The following is an 18,322-nucleotide window of genomic DNA, read 5'->3' as shown; positions in this document are numbered from 1 at the left end:
CGGCAAGCCTTATCCGTAGAGCTGTTGCCGGGAGGGGAGTGTCCTCCGGGGCCGTCGGCGGGTGAGGGGGGACAGGAAAAAGCCACTGACCACGGCCCCGTTTCTCCTGCGGGTCTCTCCTGCACGCCGGGCAACCCTCCCGCAGCTGACGATCCTGCGGGCCCAGCAACCATTGGACCTGTTGCCGGGTGGGGAGTGTCCCCCAGGGCTGTGGGCGGGCGAGGGAAGAAATGGCAACAAATGGATAATGATTGTGCCTGTCGGCCTGATTAATCGCCTGAATGCAATAAACAACCAGGATAAACAGTTACTGGATTAAGACAATAACTTGTTCTGGACAACCAGAACAATGTGCAAGTATTATCCTGAAAATGGAAATAGGATTAGCCATTCATTGTATTTTGATCCAAAAAGATGTAATAGAATTCTATGTTCCAGTGCCAAATCCACCCAGACAGCGTTCCATATATCTACTTTCACAGAATAAAATCCAAGCTCTGGAGGCAGTGTGCAAGTATGGGCGATGAGGAAATGGGCGAGGTTGTACACCTGTCAAACTGTAACCTCAGTGTCCTAAGAGATGCTCGGGGATCAGAATAAACGATGAGTTTGCCTATTTAATAATGCAAACCCAAGAACAGGTAATACGCAGCATTTTGTGATGTCAAAGACATTGATTGGGCGATTTTCGCATTTCAATCTTACTTATTGGGACTGTTTCCTTGCTACGGATCCAAAGAAAGATACCTTGAATTTATATTGCACTCTCATCTCATTCCAGTGATAAAAATGAAGTACCATTGATGTGTAAACATCCTTTAAGGAAGGGATTTAAAAAAAATACTATTTGTCGAGCAGCTTTCAATCATGCTAACATGTGGTGATATTTGTTTATTCATAAATCTATTCCTCCAAAGGAAAAACACTCACCAATTAAGGGTTCATCTATATTCCAATTCATAATGTACTCATCTAGGTTCCGTGTATCAGTACTGTTCATTGCAGGATCTAAAGGATTGCCCACTTTCTCACCTGCAATTCAAATAGTCATGAAAAACTGTAATAGCTATTTTATTTTGACACGAGACTAATATAATCAAGATTAGTCATATAAAGCAAACAAATTTTGGTTTTCCTGAATATTAGTAAAAAATATGATACTGACAGAATCTTAAAATATGACATTTAATGAATGAAAGAAGCCTGCCAGATATATTATGGATCTATCCAAAAATACCTTAATGCTGAAAAATCAAACATCTTGATCGGAGATTTAATGTTGCTTAAGTTTTTTCTACTTTATAAAAGCACTGATTGATTCCAATATCCCAACTAAAGAGCCCAATTATACTCACCTAAGGTTTCTTGTAAAATTTGTTCAACCTGTTAAGACACAAGAATATTCCAAGGGCATGATTAAAACAAAAACAAAAAAAACGTTTTTGATTACTTTGAACAGAAAATTGAAATATATACATTATAATTCTCAAATTACAGTTATGGATGGGAATAAGATTTCAATTATACTTTATTGTCACATGTTCATAGGTACAGTGAAATAGGTGCGAAAGAAAATTCATACTCAGAAGAGTAGGGCTTGTCAATCAGAACTCTGGCTGACGAAGGCTGTAATCATTGCAGGAATATTAAAAAACTGATTTTCTCCACTTTCACATTTAAGATATTTTATGATCCCACTTTAGATGCCCTTATGACGTGGAGTACTCCCACCACTGCAGGGGCTTATTCATCTACTGCCACAATTGGATCTCAACATCCAACATGGCCAATAATCAAGCCATTCTACTAATCCAGGATTATTGTTTCTCCAATCCCCTTTTCCCAATCCCAACATGAATTGAGTCCTGTTCAGGTTCCTAACAGTTCAAAACTGAATTTGTCACAACACTCCAGTAAAAGAATCCTTGGTCTTTTATCTTCTCACGCTCCATTTCATGTTCCTAAAGTTCGCAGAAGTCAATGTCAGCGAGCACACATTCATCTGCTCTACCCTTGTCCTTTAAATAGTTTCAATACACTCCATTCACATGTACCAAGACTGGCTATAATAATATGGGAACATTATCGCTATTCGTCTTCTTGAATGCGGTAGGCACAAGGAACTGCAAATGCTGGAATCTTGAGCAAAAAACACCGTGCTGGAGTGATTCAACAGGTCAGGCAGCATTTCCCTGGAGATGCTGCATGATCTAAGTTACTCCTGCACTTTGTGTTTTTTGCTCATTCATCCACTCAAGTTTGTTCCATCATTCAAATAGTTCATAGCCAATTGTATTGAAGCTAAAATATGCCTAGATTTCAACTAATTTTTATATTAATATAAGTGTTACTTAACACATCTCTGAAAGGCTAAGCTCTAAGTTTGTTTTTAGCTTTCTTATTCAGATTCCAAAGGATCCTGTGTCGAGAAATATTATATACATTTTAACAAACATATTAAAATTCCTATTAATTTGATAAAGTTAAGGAAATATAATTCTCATAATTTAAGCTTAATTAATAATTACAGTAAATATCTGATGCACCTATTCCATGTCAAAGCTTGGGAAAAATTGCAGAATCCTTGCAGAGATAATTGCTTTATCTTCAGCCATAGCAGAAGTTCTAGGAGACTGGGAAGCGGCTAACATTGAACCCTTATTTAAGAAAGGCAGCAAGGACAAGCAGGAAACTATTAGCTGTGGAAATTTTCAGAGGGAAAATTTAGAGACAGGATCTACTAGCATTTGGATAGGCACAGACTTTTATGGATAGTCAGCGTGGTTCTCTTTGTGGGAAATCATTTCTGACAAATCTAATGAGCGGTTTTTTTAGTCACCAATTTATGCCCAATTTAGCAAAGCCTTTAACAAGATCCCACAAAGTAGGCTAGTCTGGAAAGTTAGATCAAAGGTAAGCTAGACAAATGGATTCAAAATTGTTTGGAGAAAGAGTCAAAGGGTAATTGTGGACGGTTGTTTTCCTGATTGCACGCCTGTGAACAGTGGAGTGCACAGGGATTGATGCTGGGTGTTGTTTGTTATACATATTCATAATTTGGATGACAATGTAGTTAACATTGTCATTGCATTTGTAGATAACACCAAAGTTGTTGGTGTAGTGGACAGTGAGGAAGGATTTCTAAGTTTTAAAAAGTCTCGATCAGTTGGGAAGGCGAGCCAAAAACACAGCAAATGGAAGTTAACTGACAAGTGTAAGGTGCTACACTGAGGTATGTCAAACTAGGGCAGGGCTCACAAAGTAAATGGTAGAGTCCTATAGAGCGCTATAGAACAGAGATCGAGAAGTACGTGTGCATGGCTCCCTGAAAGTGGTGGTGTAGGTGAACAAATGGTGAAGAAAGGGTACTCTAACAAGCTGCCAGAGGAAGCTACATAAGTGGATACAACAATGTTCGGAGATGAAATGTTGTAATTGAGAGTAGGTGTTGAGACTTTGATCCGAGATGCTGCAGTGGAGAGGCTGAGCAGAGGTTGATGGCAAGACAAGGTCTTTCAAAGTCTTTCATTTTTGTAACTTTGTCTTTAGTCTACTTGTAGTCAGGATGCTAATTAGGTTACTGGTATGCTCCTTCTGCAGGATGTATGAAGTTAGGGGCACTTCCAAGATCTCTTGGGACTATATCTGTGGGAAGTGCGTCCTGTTGCAACTCCTAACTAACCATGAGCGGGAACTAGTGCTGGATGACCTTAGTATCACCCGAGAGAATGAGAGTGTCATGGAAAGGAGAGATAGTGAAATGGTCATATCCAAGGTGCAGGCAGAACGTAGATGTGTGACCACCTGAAAGGGTAAATGGGTGGGTGCAGAAATCTCCTGTGGCCATTCTCCTCGAAAACATGTACAGTAAACCCTCGCATTAACGGACCTCTTTATAACAGATTGAAGTTGTAGTGGATGAATCTGTTGTGGACAGAGTTTGTTGTTTCACGGAATGACCACTAGGTGGATGGAGCGATTCTTGGTTTAGTTTAGTTTTAGAGATACAGGTACTGCACATTGATAGACATAAAAAGCTGGAGTAACCCAGCGGATCAGACAGCATCTCTAGAGAAAAAGGATAGGTAATGTTTCAGGGGTCAAGATCTGCCCTCAAAAACTTCTAATCCCACACCCCAGCTCAGATCGTCCATGGACTCCTACAGATCAATGGTAAAGATTTTATGCATTCAATTTTAGCATTCTGGAACTTGTTCTTAAAACGATTAATTTTTTTTAACTTCCTACCCATCTTCTAAAAACTCCTGAATGCTATGCAGAAAGTTTACATCAACTATTTCCCCTCATTCCTCCAAAATTAATTGGAATCTTAATCATCTCTGCATAATACAAAGTGGAATCTATACATATATATATATAATATATATATTATTATATTACTAAAGCTCTCATCTTGTATATTTGTGGGTTTGTGGGTGGATTTGTTCCTGAAATACAGCCAAAACGGTACACGATGGTGCAACAATTTTAGGCCCACTCTACTTACCATTCCCCTGCGGTCTCAATTGATCAAGGTTTGTTACATTTTAAAAACAATTAACTTAATAAACTTTAATAAATGTGCTCCCGCCGCAACGGGTCCACAGATTGTCACTCCCCGGCCGGCAATGGGTCCACGGATCGTCTGTTGGGGAAAGGTTGCTGGGCCCGCAGGAGAGGCTTGCACCCAATTGGGGGTTGTCGCGCCCGCAGGATACATTTGCACGGAGGGTTGCTGGGGGTTGCCACACCCACAGGAGAGATTTGGACCCAACGGATCCACGCCTGGCTAGTAAAAACTAAAATTGCTGCAAGTATTCAAGAGAATCGTACTGCTTGGAAACAGGCCCTACTGCCCAATTTATTCATGCCAATCAAGATGTTCATCGACGTTAGTCCCTGGCAGTACTGTAATGGAAATAAACTAAGACCATCAATCTGAAACATTAACTCCGTTCCCCCCCCCCCCACAGATACTGATGTCCTGCTGAGCATTTTCAACATTTTTCCATTTTATTTCAGATATCCATTAATCTCAGTGTTGTGTTTTTGGATTATTGTCATGGATTCAATATAATCACAGTACCTGCACAAATATGTTTAATGTATGCAAGTGACCCCATGAAAATTTCTGATTTGTATACTGATATTCATAAACATTCAGTTGTGCAAAGGAAAGAGATGAAGGGAAATATTGTTTTAGAGATGTTGGCCCACCATACCGACCCTCAATTACCTGTTCACACTAGTTCTATGTTGTCCCATTTTCTTATTCACGCCCTACACACCAGGGAGAATTTATGAAGGCCAATTAACCTAGAAATCTGCACGACTTTGGGATGTGGGAGCAAACAAGAGAACCTGGATGAAACCCACAGGGAGAACATGGAAACTCCACACAGACAACACCCACTGTCAGGATCGAACCCGGGTCTCTGGCTCTGAGGCAACAGGTCCTCCAGCTGTGCCACTGTGTCGTCGCTTGCATATTCATCAATGATTTAAGCCAATGCGATATCAAAGCCCAGAAATATTATGGAGCCAAGAAGAGAAATACATATTTGTGAGTTCTAATGATTTTCTTGCAGGACTATTTTTTGAAACTTATTCTTTTAAAAAAATGCAGTGTAAAATTATTGAAGGATTTGTTGGATTCAACGGTTATAAAATAAATGTGGTTACTGTGTAAATCTTAGCATCTAGAAACATAATATCTACAACTGATGAATAGAGTTTGCACCATAGCAATACCTATTGCCAGTGTAACACAATGAAATGAATAAACATATTAACCTTAGTACTAAGCTGAGCAGGGGAGATGAGCAATGGGGAGGTGGATGGAGTGGGGTGAGATTTATGTTATAAATTACACATTGCAATTGAGTGGGAAGCCTCAGATTGCAAAATTGCATCTCAAATCTAGTTTAAAATGAGAAGATTTACAACTGGACGTAAACATATATTTGTGCAGGTGAAGTTCAGTTATTGTAGCCAACCTTACCTTACTATGATGATAGCCTCTTCTATGTATTTGAAGATCTAGAGGAGATGCACAAGCTATTTTGCAAATCTAGAAATACATAAAACATGTTTATTTCTTAACATCTTTGATCTCATTAGTCGTAGACCTATCTGACTTAAGACATTGCATCACGAAAATAACTGCAAATATAATTTTAAGTTTTGTTCTTGATTATAAATTATCAAAGTAACATCAGAATTAAGTTTCAGATGAAAAGTGTAAACGCATAAATATATAATTCACGATATAAATTTAATAAGAAAGTCAACAGAAAAGGAATTTGAGTATCAAGAACCAAGATGACATTGAAATGAATGTGTATTACAATAATCCTAATTAATGCATTACTCATCTCTCAGATTTATCTGTGTGTAAAGGTTAAACAGGCTTTACAGCTAAGATCTGGTTGTCTGCTAACAGCACCATATGTCAAGCAATTCACTAACAAAAACATTTAGAAGCTTGGGAAAATACTTGGGCTTACTCAGAATAGACAATAGGTACAGGAGTAGGCCATTCAGCCCTTCGAGCCAGCACCGCCATTCAATGTGATCATGGCTGATCATTCTCAATCAGGACCCCGTTCCTGCCTTCTCCCCATACCCCCTGACTCCGCTATCCTTAAGAGCTCTATCTAGCTCTCTCTTGAATGCATTCAGAGAATTGGCCTCCACTGCCTTCGGAGGCAGAGAATTCCACAGATTCACAACTCTCTGACTGCAAAAGTTTTTCCTCATCTCCGTTCTAAATGGCCTACCCATTATTCTTAAACTGTGGCCCCTTGTTCTGGACTCCCCCAACATTGGGAACATGAAGAGCTAGTAAATAATAATGCCTCTGAACCACAGTTACAAGAAGACAAGAAGCTGCATGAAGATTTTTTTTTATTTCTCAGAGACTGGCTCGGTGCCCGATGTAAGAAATAATCCTTGTTTTTAGCAATTGCAAAGAATAGCTAGTTCCAAAAACATAATTAACTGTTGTTTTTAGATTAGGATCAAGGCGTGAGCTTATTGATAATACTGCAAACTTCACCTCGGCCATGATCCAGAACCCAGATTTTAAGATACAGCTGTCGTAATGAGAAGTTCCTGAAAAACCTTTGTGAGCTTTTACATTGAAGGACGTGTGACACTGTGTTTATTTGCTGCTTTGCTTCTGTACATTTGCAATTTTATTCGTTTCAGTAAATGTCTTCCTATTAATTTGTTCTTCCTTCATCATTGATCCAAATCCCCCAAATATTTCCATATTCCATAAACCCATATTTTGTTACACTACAAACATTATTTACCTTCAAACATTATTTCTAACACATTTATATAAATTATGCTGAAACACATCACTGAGCCATATGTAACTGAAAATATCAATGCCTCTTCAAACCCTGCTTTGCAATTTATTTAGCTCTGTACTTTTCTGTCTGCCAACTGAAAGGTGAAAAAGATTGCGTTCTGACCAAGACAATTAGGGTCGATCCTAACTAGCATGAATCTGTTCATCCAATGTCTTTCCCATATTTTTAATAATTTCTACATTCATTATCTTTCATGAAGACACAGTTCAAGTGTGGATTTAATATAGTCTTATAAGGATGAAAATCTTTATTGAGTTTCTTCAATAACAACAGAAACATTAAAATGATGCAAGGTCATTTTGAATGCTGATCATAATAAATCAAGATTTATTTCAATCCTACAATTCAGTAGGCAATCAAACAAAATAAAAAAACAACTGTTTAAAGAAACAATGTTTAAAGGGAAGGTTAACAAATTTGCATAAGAAAATATTCAAAGATGATAAAATCAGAAGCATTATATTAGTTCTTAAATAAAAGGCAAAAAGAAAGAGGGAAATAATTAAAGGCCAAAAAGGAATCCAGTTTGTTAAGACAGAGGACACGAGTGAGTTACTGAATCTGTGTTTTGAAATTTATCTTCACAGAAGAAAATAAATCTGCCGATGTCATGGGGAAGAAGATAAATTGGTTCGGAAAAGTAGAAAAGACTAGGGGCTTAAAAGTTAGATAGCACTCAGGCTGACGAGTTAGTTGGTCTAAATAGGGCAATTACCTCAGCCACAATCAGTTTGTACCGTCAACTTACTTGGAAAAGTTCAAACACATGTCAGAGTACAATAAGCATAACCAAACTTATCTCTACCTACCTCGACTCCATCCTATCCCCCCTGGTTAAATCCCTCCCCACCTACGTCCAAGACACCTCACACACTCTCCATCTCCTCGATAACTTCCGGTTCCCAGGCCCCCACTCCCTCATCTTCACCATGGATGTCCAGTCACTCTACACTTCCATCCCCCACAAGGATGGTCTCGAAGCCCTCCGTTTCTTCCTTGACCGTAGAACCAGCCAATCCCCATCGACCAACCTCCATCTCCTCCGCCTAGCAGAGCTGGTTCTTACCCTTAACAACTTCTCCTTTGACTCCTCCCACTTCCTCCAAACCAGAGGCGTAGCTATGGGCACTCGCATGGGCCCTAGCTATGCCTGCCTCTTTGTCGGGTACGTCGAGTACGTCGAACAATCCCTGTTCCAGACGTACACTGACCCCATCCCCGAACTCTACCTCCGCTACATCGACGACTGCATTGGTGCTACCTCTTGCACCCGTGCAGAACTCACTGACTTCATACACTTCACCTCCAATTTCCATCCTGCCCTTAAATATACCTGGACTATCTCCGACATCTCCCTCCCGTTTCTGGACCTCACCATCTCCATCACAGGTGACAGACTAGTGACGGACATTTACTATAAACCCACTGACTCGCACAGCTATCTGGAGTACACTTCTTGCAAAAAGTCTATCCCCTACTCCCAATTCCTCCGTCAACGCCGCATCTGCGCCCGGGATGAGGCGTTTCACACTAGTCTTCCGAGATGTCCTCGTTTTTCAGGAAACGGGGCTTCCCCTCCACCATTATAGATGAGGCTCTCACTAGGGTCTCTTCTACATCCCGCAGCTCCGCTCTTGCTCCCCCTCCCCCCAATCGCAACAAGGACAGAATCCCCCTCATTCTCACCTTCCACCCCACCAGCCAGCAGATCCAACATATCATCCACCAACATTTCCGTCACCTACAACGGGACCCCCACCACTGGCCATATCTTCCCATCCCCTCCCCTCTCTGCGTTCCGCAGAGACCGTTCCCTCCGTAACTCCCTGGTCCACTCGTCCCTTCCTACCCAAACCACCCCAACCCCGGATACTTTCCCCTGCAACTGCACGAGATGCAACACCTGTCCCTTTAACTCCCCCCTCAACTCCATCCAAGGACCCAAACAGTCTTTCCAGGTGAAACAAAGGTTCACCTGCATCTCCTCCAACCTCGTCTATTGCATCCGCTGCTCTAGATGCCAACTTCTTTACATCGGCGAAACCAAACGCAGGCTCGGCGATCGCTTCACTGAACACCTGCGCTCGGTCCGCATTAACCAAACTGATCTCCTGGTGGCCGAGCACTTCAACTCCCCCTCCCATTCCCAGTCTGACCTTTCTGTCATGGGCCTCCTCCAGTGCCATAGTGAGGCCCACCGGAAATTGGAGGAACAGCACCTCATATTTCGCCTGGGCAGTTTGCAGCCCAGTGGTCTGAACAGCGACTTCTCCAACTTTAGATAGTTCCCCTGTCGCTCCCTTCCCCTCCTCCTTCCCAGATCTCCCTCTATCTTCCTGTCTCCACCTATATCCTTCCTTTGTCCCGCTCCCCTGACATCAGTCTGAAGAAGGGTCTCGACCCGAAACGTCACCCATTCCTTCTCTCCCGAGATGCTGCCTGACCTGCTGAGTTACTCCAGCATTTTGTGAATAACTCAATGGTTAATTGAGTGCAAAGATCATAATTCTGTGATTACTTTAATTTCTTAATTGATAGTCTTTCACATCCTAATTAATGTTTTCCCATATCACAATCCTCCAACAGATTTCTCCAGCAGTCTGAGTGCTGTTAGAAAACCCACCTGCAACTACCAGGTTTATTACTCATCCTTTAATTTGAACAAAGAAGCAACTTTTTCCGAAGATTCAGGCAGTTTTCACCACATCCATAGAAATAGTATTGGGAGAAAATGAAACTGCCCAAAAACTTTTGCCCCAACTGCTTAATTTTTTTCAAAGTGTATTTTTTATTTTATCTAATACCATGACTATCCTTTAAAGTACAATAGCTTTACAATCTCAGTACAATTGTCTTCCAGGTGAAGACAAGAGCCAAGTATTTGTCAGCCTCAGCCTCGAAAATACTCAGCAAGTATCCAAAGTTTAGTTTATCATTGTCATGTGTACTGAGATATAGTGAAAGCTTTTATTTGGGTGTTATCCAATTAAAAAAAACTATATATGAAAACAACGAAGATGCCCACAGTGCAAGGTTAAAGGATACAACATTTAGTGCAAAGATATTACATTGAAGTCCGATAAAGTCCGATTAAAGAAAGTTCAAAGGTCTCCACTGATGTTGATGAGAGATCAGGACCGCACTCTTAACTGAGGACCGTTCAGTTGCCTGATAACTACTGGGAAGAAACTGTTCGTGAATCTGGAGTTATGCGTTTTCAAACTTCTATATCTCATGCATCATGAGAGAGGGAGTGACCGGGGTGAAACTGGTACTGAATTATGCTGGTGGCCTTGACTAGGCAGTGTGAAGTACAGATGGAGTCGATGAAAGGGAGGCTGGTTTGTGTGATGGCCTGGGCTACGTCCACAACTCTGCAATTTCTTGCGGTCTTGGATAGAACTGTTCCAAACCAGGCTATGATGCACCCCAATAAGATGCTTTCTACGGCGCATCTGTAGAAGTTGGTGAGGATTGTTGGAGATGTGCCGAACTGGTCCAGCAAGTTGGGTATCTCGATTGAGCATGCGCCAGAAAAGCTAAGCATTCTCGCCGGCTGATCTGCTGCGTGTATACAGACCTGCGTTTCATCTGTATTTTCCAGTTTTGCTTCGTAGAGGTAAGAAAATACAGCTTTAAAAATATTAATTAGGTGTATTTATGGTTAATTTGAACTCCGGTAGACACAAAATGCTGGAGTAACTTAGCAGGACAGGCAGCATCTCTTCAGAGAAGGAATGGCTGATGTTTCAGGTCGAGAACCTGCAGGAAGGGTCTCGACCTGAAATGTCAGCCATTCCTTCTCGGTGTAAACCAGCGTCTGCAGCTCCTTCTTACACGTTAAAAAATCCCCACGCTTGGTGCTTCATTGCAGGTTACAGAGCTCCCTCCCAACCCAGGCAATGTCATTTGTGCCGCCGTCCTGAGGAGATATGGGCGCTGCACAAACTCACCCTCATTCCACACAAATCTCGCGCCTCGTCACCCCTACGCCGCTCCCGGGGATGGCGGGGAGCCCGCAGATGCTGTGTTCGCCAGCGCTGGCTCCCTGTAGCCGGTTGTCTGGGTCTTCCTCCCTCAATCACACCCCCGCTGCACGTTTCCGATTGCAACACCTGTAACCTGACGAAGCGGCACCCTACAGGCTCAATCCTCACAGCCAGCACTGCCGTGAGAGTGGTCCCCGGGACAGGCGGGCATATACCTCCCAGACCTGTCGGGTGCCGCTCCTCTCCCCTCCTCTACCAGCCGACACTGCTGTCTCCTCTCCCCGCACGATCTGATAGACACCCCCTCCCCCTCAGTGCCACCAATGACCGGGCTCCATTTCCGAGCTAGGCAGCCTGGGCCCTGGCTTCAGGACTTGTTTTGATCTGCTCCCGACAGGTCTGGGGACCACTCTCACGGCAGCGCTGGCTGACTTGAGGGGCACCTTTTTTTTTTACACAAAAATGGTAGGTATATGGTGCAAGCTGCCAGAGGAGGTAATTGAAGCAGTTACTATCACAACATTTAAAAAAACATTTGGTCACGTACATGGATAGGAAAGCTTTTAAAGGATATGGGCCAAACACAGGCAGGTGGGGGCAAGTTTTGCATGTTGGTCGGTCGTGGGCAAGTTGAGCCGAAGGACCTAGTTTTACGCCGTATGACACTATGATGTGCTAAAAGCTATCTATCTGTGACGCCACTTTCAAGGAACCATGTACCTGCACTCCTCGATCCCTATGCTCTACAACTCTCCCCAGAGCCCTGCCATTCACCACGTAGGTCCAACCGATCAAGATTCTGCTCCAATTTTTGAGAACCATCTTCACTGTCTACAATACCACACACCTTAGTGTCATCTACAAACTTGTTTATCATGCCTTGTACATTCACATCCAAATTATTGATATAGATGACAAGGAGCAAGGGACCCAGCACCGAACCCCGAGTCACACCACTAATCACAGGCCACCAGACTGAAAACCAAGTTTCCACCATTACCCTCTGCCAAGCGATCTAACCTTCCAGAGCACCCCATCATGTGAACCCTTGTCAAATGTTTTGCAGAAATGTATATATACGCAAAGTCCACAGCTATGTCCACAAAATTGTTGGGGACATGCCTCGTCAACCTTTTTTATCACATCTTAGACACATACATACATAGACAATAGGTGCAGGAGCCCTTAAAGCCAGCACCGCCATTCAATGTGATTATGGCTGATCATCAACAATCAGTACCCTGTTCCTGCCTTCTCCCCATACCCCTTGATTCCGCTAGCCCTAAGAGCTCTATCTAACTCTCTTTTGAACGCATTCACTGATTCGGTCTTCACTCCTTTCTGAGGCAGAGAATTCTGCAAATTCACGACTCTCGATGTGAAAAAGTTTTTCCTCATCTCAGTTCTAAATGACCTGCCCTTTATTCTTAAACTGTGGCCCTGGTCTCCCCCAACATTAGGAACATGTTTCCTGCATCTAGTGTGTCCAATCCCTTATCTTCAAAAAACTCAATAAGATTTGTGAGACACGATCTCCCATATACAAAACCATGTTGTCTATCCCTATTATTACATCTATTACAAACTCACTGATTTCCATAGCTATCTAAACTACACTTCTTCCCACCCTGCTTCCTGTAAAGATTGTATCCCCATACTCCCAATTCCTGCGTCTACGCCGCATTTGCACCCAGGATGAGGTTTTCCATACCAGGTTATCAGAGATGTCCTCATTCTTTAGGAAACGGGGGTTCCCCTCTTCCATTATAGATGAGGATCTCACTAGGGTCTCCTCGATATCCCACTGCTCTGCTCTTACTCCCCCTCCCCCCCACTCATAACAAGGACAGAGTCCTCCTTGTCCTCACCTTCCACCCCATCAGTCGTCGCGTACAGCACATAATCCTCCAACATCTTTGACACCTCCAACGGAATCCTAGCCCTTTCTGCTTTCCACAGAGACCGCTCCCTCCGCAACTCCCTGGTCATCTCATCCCTTCCCACCCAAACCACCCCCTCCCCAGGTACTTTCCCATGCAACCACAGGAGATGCAACACCTCTCCCTTTACCTTCCCCATCGACTACATCCAAGGACCCAAACAGTCTTTTCAGGTGAGGCAGATGTTCACTTGCACCTCCTCCAACCTCATCTACTGTATCTGCAGTTCTAGATGTCAACTCCTGTATATCGGCGAGACCAAGCGCAGGCTCGGCGAACGTTTCGCTGAACACTTCCGCTCAGTCCAACCTGATCTCCCGGTTGCTCAGCACTTTAACTCCCCTTCCCATTCCCAATCTGACCTTTCTGTCCTGGGCCTCCTCCGTTGTCAGAGTGAGGCCCAGCGCAAATTGGAGGAACAGCACCTCATATTTTGCTTGGGTAGCTTACTCCCCAGCAGTATGAACACTGACTTCTCTAACTTGAAACAGCCCTTGCTTTCCCTCTCACCATCCCAGTTCTCCTACCAGTCTTACTATCTCCAACTATATTCTATCTATGTCCCGCCCATTCCCCTGACATCAGCCTGAAAGAACTCAACCCAAAACGTCACCCATTCCTTCACTTCAGAGATGCTCCCTGTCCCGCTGAGTTACTCCAGCATTTTGTCTATCCCTGATCAGCCATTGTCCATCTAAATGCATGTTTCAGTTTAGTTTATTGTGACGTGTATCAAGGTAGTGAAAAGCTTTTGTTGTGTGCTAACCAGTGAGTGGAAAGATAATACATGATTACAATCGAGCCATTCATAGTGTACAAATGCATGATATGGAAATAACATTTAGTGCAATGTAAAGCATGTAAAGTCTGATCAAAGATAGCCCGTGGGTCACCAATGAGGTTGGTAATAGTTCAGGACTGTTGAAGTTGGTGAGAATTGTTGGGGACATGCCGAACTTCCGAAGCCTTCTAAGGAAATAGAGGCATTGGTGTGTGTTCTTGGTCGTTGCTTCAAAATGGGTGGTCCAGGAGAAGTTGATGGTGATAGTACTGACTCACAGGAATTTAAAGTTTTCAACCATCTCTACTTTGGCTCAGTCAATGCAATCTGGGGTATGTGTGTGGCTTCGCCTCCTGAAGTCGATCACTATCTCATTTATCTTGCTGACATTGAGAGAAAGGTTATTGGCTCAACACCAGGACACGAGGTTCTCAATCTCCTTCCTGTACTCCATCTCATCATTATTTGATATCCGTAAATGTAAAAATTGTCCCTAGTGGGTGTAGGATAGTGTTAATGTACGGGGATCACTGGGCAACTCAATGCTGACAACTAAAAAAAATGGCTGCAACCACATGGTCTGGCTGCATACTTACACATTGTGTACAGAGTTAACCATCCCTTTGTCCTGTGCAGCGCCACCTGCTGCATGGGAGGAGCAATGGGTCCTCCCACCCCACACGGTCCACCAAACATCACAGATTATCCTTATTATTAACTGCCAGATTACTTACCTATTACTTACTTATTAATTAACCATCTCCTGTCCCTTTTTTGTCCTCATGAAGAGCATTCTTCATTTTTCTAAACTCTAGAAATATATGTACGTTCCACTCAAGCTTTCCAGATTTCCAAAGAATCCATCAAATAATCCCCTGCAGCATTGATACCAAACCGGGTATATTCTACCTAACATTATTCAATGGAGTACACACTAATCCAGGTATGGTGCTGAAATAAATTTCATGCATGTAAGGCTCTTTATTTATTTGTATAGAACAGTAAATGCATGTGTCGGCAAATTAATCTTTAAAAACACTTACGTCACACCAGTACTTGCTACAAGAGACATCTCTTGCACCATCTTCAAAGTGGATTTTGATGCCAGAAACATTCATTTTTTTCAAATCTGAAGAAAAAAATGATATGTCACATGGAATTTGAAAAAAAACACTTTGTGTTGAAGCAAGACCTCCATGTTTTGGTCCAAAAAATGTATTCAAAATAAGTCTGCCATATAATAAACAGCAATGTCGATTATTCCAAGACAATATCTCATTATTCCAAATACCTCCATTCAGCATAAACATATCCAATGTCTGCCAAAATTATAATTTGCTTGGTCTTGTTCACTGCTGATTCATCCAAACAGACTAAACAACTGCTGAATTTTAAAATTCTCAGCCATGTTTTCACATCCCTCTGTGATCTCACTTGTCCATACCATCAATCTCATTCAGCGTTCCAGAATTTAACTGCTTTCTCATGCATTTGAAAAGATGAATTAGATCAATTTTAGGCTAACTGGAACATATAGTAATATTTGGCTAACTGGAACATATAGTAACATTTACTCTGGGAATAAAGGGTGTACAGAGCTTTCCATCTATTTTGGATGATCACGTTTATGCAGAATGAGGGAAGATGTCCAGATGTCCAATTCAATAATCGTTCTAATTTCACTTGTAAATTTATGTAGATTTAATTTAGTTTAGAGATACAGCGCGGAAACAGGCCCTTCGGCTCAAAACGACCAGCAATCCCCACACACTAACACTATCGTACACACATAAGGGACAATTTACATTTATAGCAAGCCAATTAACCTACAAACTTGTACGTCTTTGGAATTATGGGAGGAATGTGGAGCACCCGGAGAAAACCCACACTGGGAGAAAGTAGAAACTCTGTGCAGACAGCACCCATAATTGGGATCAAACCTGGGTCAGCGGCAAGCACTGTAAGGCAGCAACCCTACCACTGTGCCACAATGCTCTGATAAGATGCTTAACGTGCAGTATTCCGATGTTTCCCAAAAAACTTTTGTCATCATGCTCTTCATAAATTTTCTACGCGAATTGTCGGGCCGAATTTCTACGCAAAATGGCGGCGCTGCCATAGCAGCTGCGGCTTACCTGCGGTCCATTTGTCTTTGTGTTTTGTTGTTTTTTTGTGTCTTAATTGTCGATGTGATGTCGTGTTTTTGTGTTTGTGTACTATGTGTGGGTGTGGGGGGGAGGGGGGGAACTGTAAAATTGTAAATATGTGTCCCTTCCGAACGGAGACCCGACCTTTGTTTTCTGGGTGGTTTCTCCGTTCCTGCTGCGGCCTACAATCGGCCCAACTCCTGGAGCTGGCGGCCTCCAGGGCTCTGGTTCGCAGAGCCCGCGGATCGGACTTACCATCAGCGGAGCCGGCCGTCCTCGGAGGCTGCGACTCGCCTTAGGCTCGGGCTGTGTGGATGCCGACATCAGGAGCTCCGGCAGCGGCAGCGTGTTCGCCCGCCCCGGATCGCTGGGCTTGGGTCGCGGACATTTCACCGTCCGGCGCGGCCTAAAATAGGCCGCGGGATTTCTCTCTGCTGGGCGGGGGCTTCAATGTCGGGAGCCACGACCGCCCCGACGTGCAGCAGCAGCGACAGCGTGTTCGCCCGCCCCAGATCGCGGGGCTTGGGTCGGCCCGCTGCGGACCTTTCACCGTCCGGTGCGGCCTGCAGCCACAATACAACACAATATATCTTTATTGTCATTGTACCCAGGGGTACAACGAGATGGGGAATGCGCCTCCCATACGATGCAATAATTTAAGTAATTTAGACAGCAGCAACCCAACGAAACGAAACAGTTGTAACAGTTTTGGACAGGGTAAAGTGCAAGTTGATCTATGCGTTGTGGCCATCCGGCTCAGCAGGACCGGTTCATAGCAGCTATGGCCCTGGGGATGAAGCTGTTCCTGAGTCTGGAGGTGCGGGCGTAGAAGGCCTTGTATCGTCTGCCCGATGGAAGGAGTTCGAACAGACTGTTGCAGGGGTGTGAAGAGTCTTTGTGGATGCTGGTGGCTTTTCTGAGGCATCGTGTGTTGTAGATGCCCTCTAAGTCTGGTAGCTGTGTTCCGATGGCCCTCTGAGCTCTATGGACTACCCGCTGTAGAGCTTTCCTTTCTGCCTCCGTGCAGCTGAGGTACCACACAGGGATGCCATGCGTTAGGATGCTCTCGATGGTGCAGCGGTAGAAGGTCGTCAGCAGCTTTTGGGGTAGACCAGACTTTTTCAGTGTTCTTAAGTAGAACAGTCTTTGTTGTGCCTTCTTGACCAGCGCAGCAGTGTTATTGGACCATGTTAGGTCCTCCGAAATGTGAGTGCCCAGAAACTTGAAGCTGGACACTCTCTCCACACTGTCCCCGTTGATAGAGATCGGGGCATATTCCCCGTTATGTGACCTACGGAAGTTGATGATCAGCTCCTTGGTCTTGGTGGTATTTAGGGACAGGTTGTTATCCGAGCACCAGTCCGCCAGGTTCTGCACCTCCGCTCTATAGTTTGTTTCATCCCCGTTGGTGATCAGCTCGATCACCGTTGTGTCATCTGCAAACTTGACAATGGTGTTGGTGTCGAATGCAGGAACACAGTCGTGTGTGAAGAGGGAGTAGAGCATGGGGCTCAGAACACAGCCCTGTGGTGTGCCGGTACTCAGGGTGATAGTGGAGGACAGGTGCGGGCCCATTCTCACTGCCTGCGGTCGTTCCAGCAGGAAGTCCAGGATCCAGTCACATAATGACGAGCTGAGGCCTAGCTGGTGGAGTTTGGTGATGAGCTTGGTGGGGATGACCGTGTTGAAGGCGGAGCTATAGTCTATGAATAGCATCCTCACGTACATGCCCTGTCTCTCTAGGTGAGTCAGGACAGTGTGAAGAGCCAGAGAGATGGCGTCCTCTGTGGATCTATTTGCCCTGTATGCAAATTGATGTGGTCCAGTGAGTCAGGGATGCTGGATTTGATGTGTGAGAGGACCAGCCTCTCAAAGCACTTCGCGACCTGACCGCGGGAGAAGACGGCAGGGGAAGGGAAAAGACATTGTGGCCTTCCATCACAGTGAGGAGAGGACTGGAGGAGACTCACTGTGATGGATGTTTCTTTTTTGTGTGTGTTTTTGGGGTTGTGTAATTTGCCTATTTTAATGCTTTATTGTGTAATCTGCCTAATTTAATGTTTTATTGTTGGACTGTGGGTGACTG

At 43.8% G+C, this 18,322-nt stretch overlaps 1 protein-coding gene across 6 annotated transcripts in view; it reads right to left on the bottom strand.

Moving 5' to 3' along the window:
- The window catches only part of LOC144606894 (uncharacterized), a 65,011-nt gene that overhangs the window by 41,030 nt on the left and 5,659 nt on the right, over positions 1–18,322 (bottom strand). For 5 of the 6 annotated variants that reach the window (XR_013549001.1, XM_078423383.1, XM_078423375.1 and 2 more), the window contains 4 exons: positions 15,133–15,218; positions 6,002–6,070; positions 1,356–1,383; positions 931–1,032 (listed from right to left, as the gene is read on the bottom strand). Coding sequence is in view for 5 of the 6 variants with exons in the window: in XM_078423383.1 (XP_078279509.1) it covers positions 931–1,032; positions 1,356–1,383; positions 6,002–6,070; positions 15,133–15,207 (274 nt within the window). In the remaining variant the exon portion in view is untranslated. The remainder of the gene's footprint in view (positions 1–930; positions 1,033–1,355; positions 1,384–6,001; positions 6,071–15,132; positions 15,219–18,322) is intronic. The other variant, XM_078423394.1, reaches the window with a different exon arrangement.

Source organism: Rhinoraja longicauda, chromosome 2 (genome assembly GCF_053455715.1).
Source record: "Rhinoraja longicauda isolate Sanriku21f chromosome 2, sRhiLon1.1, whole genome shotgun sequence".
Taxonomy (NCBI): Eukaryota; Metazoa; Chordata; class Chondrichthyes; order Rajiformes; family Arhynchobatidae; genus Rhinoraja; species Rhinoraja longicauda.
Note: the sequence above shows the minus strand (reverse complement) of the source record. Positions and strands in the feature narration are given on the sequence as shown.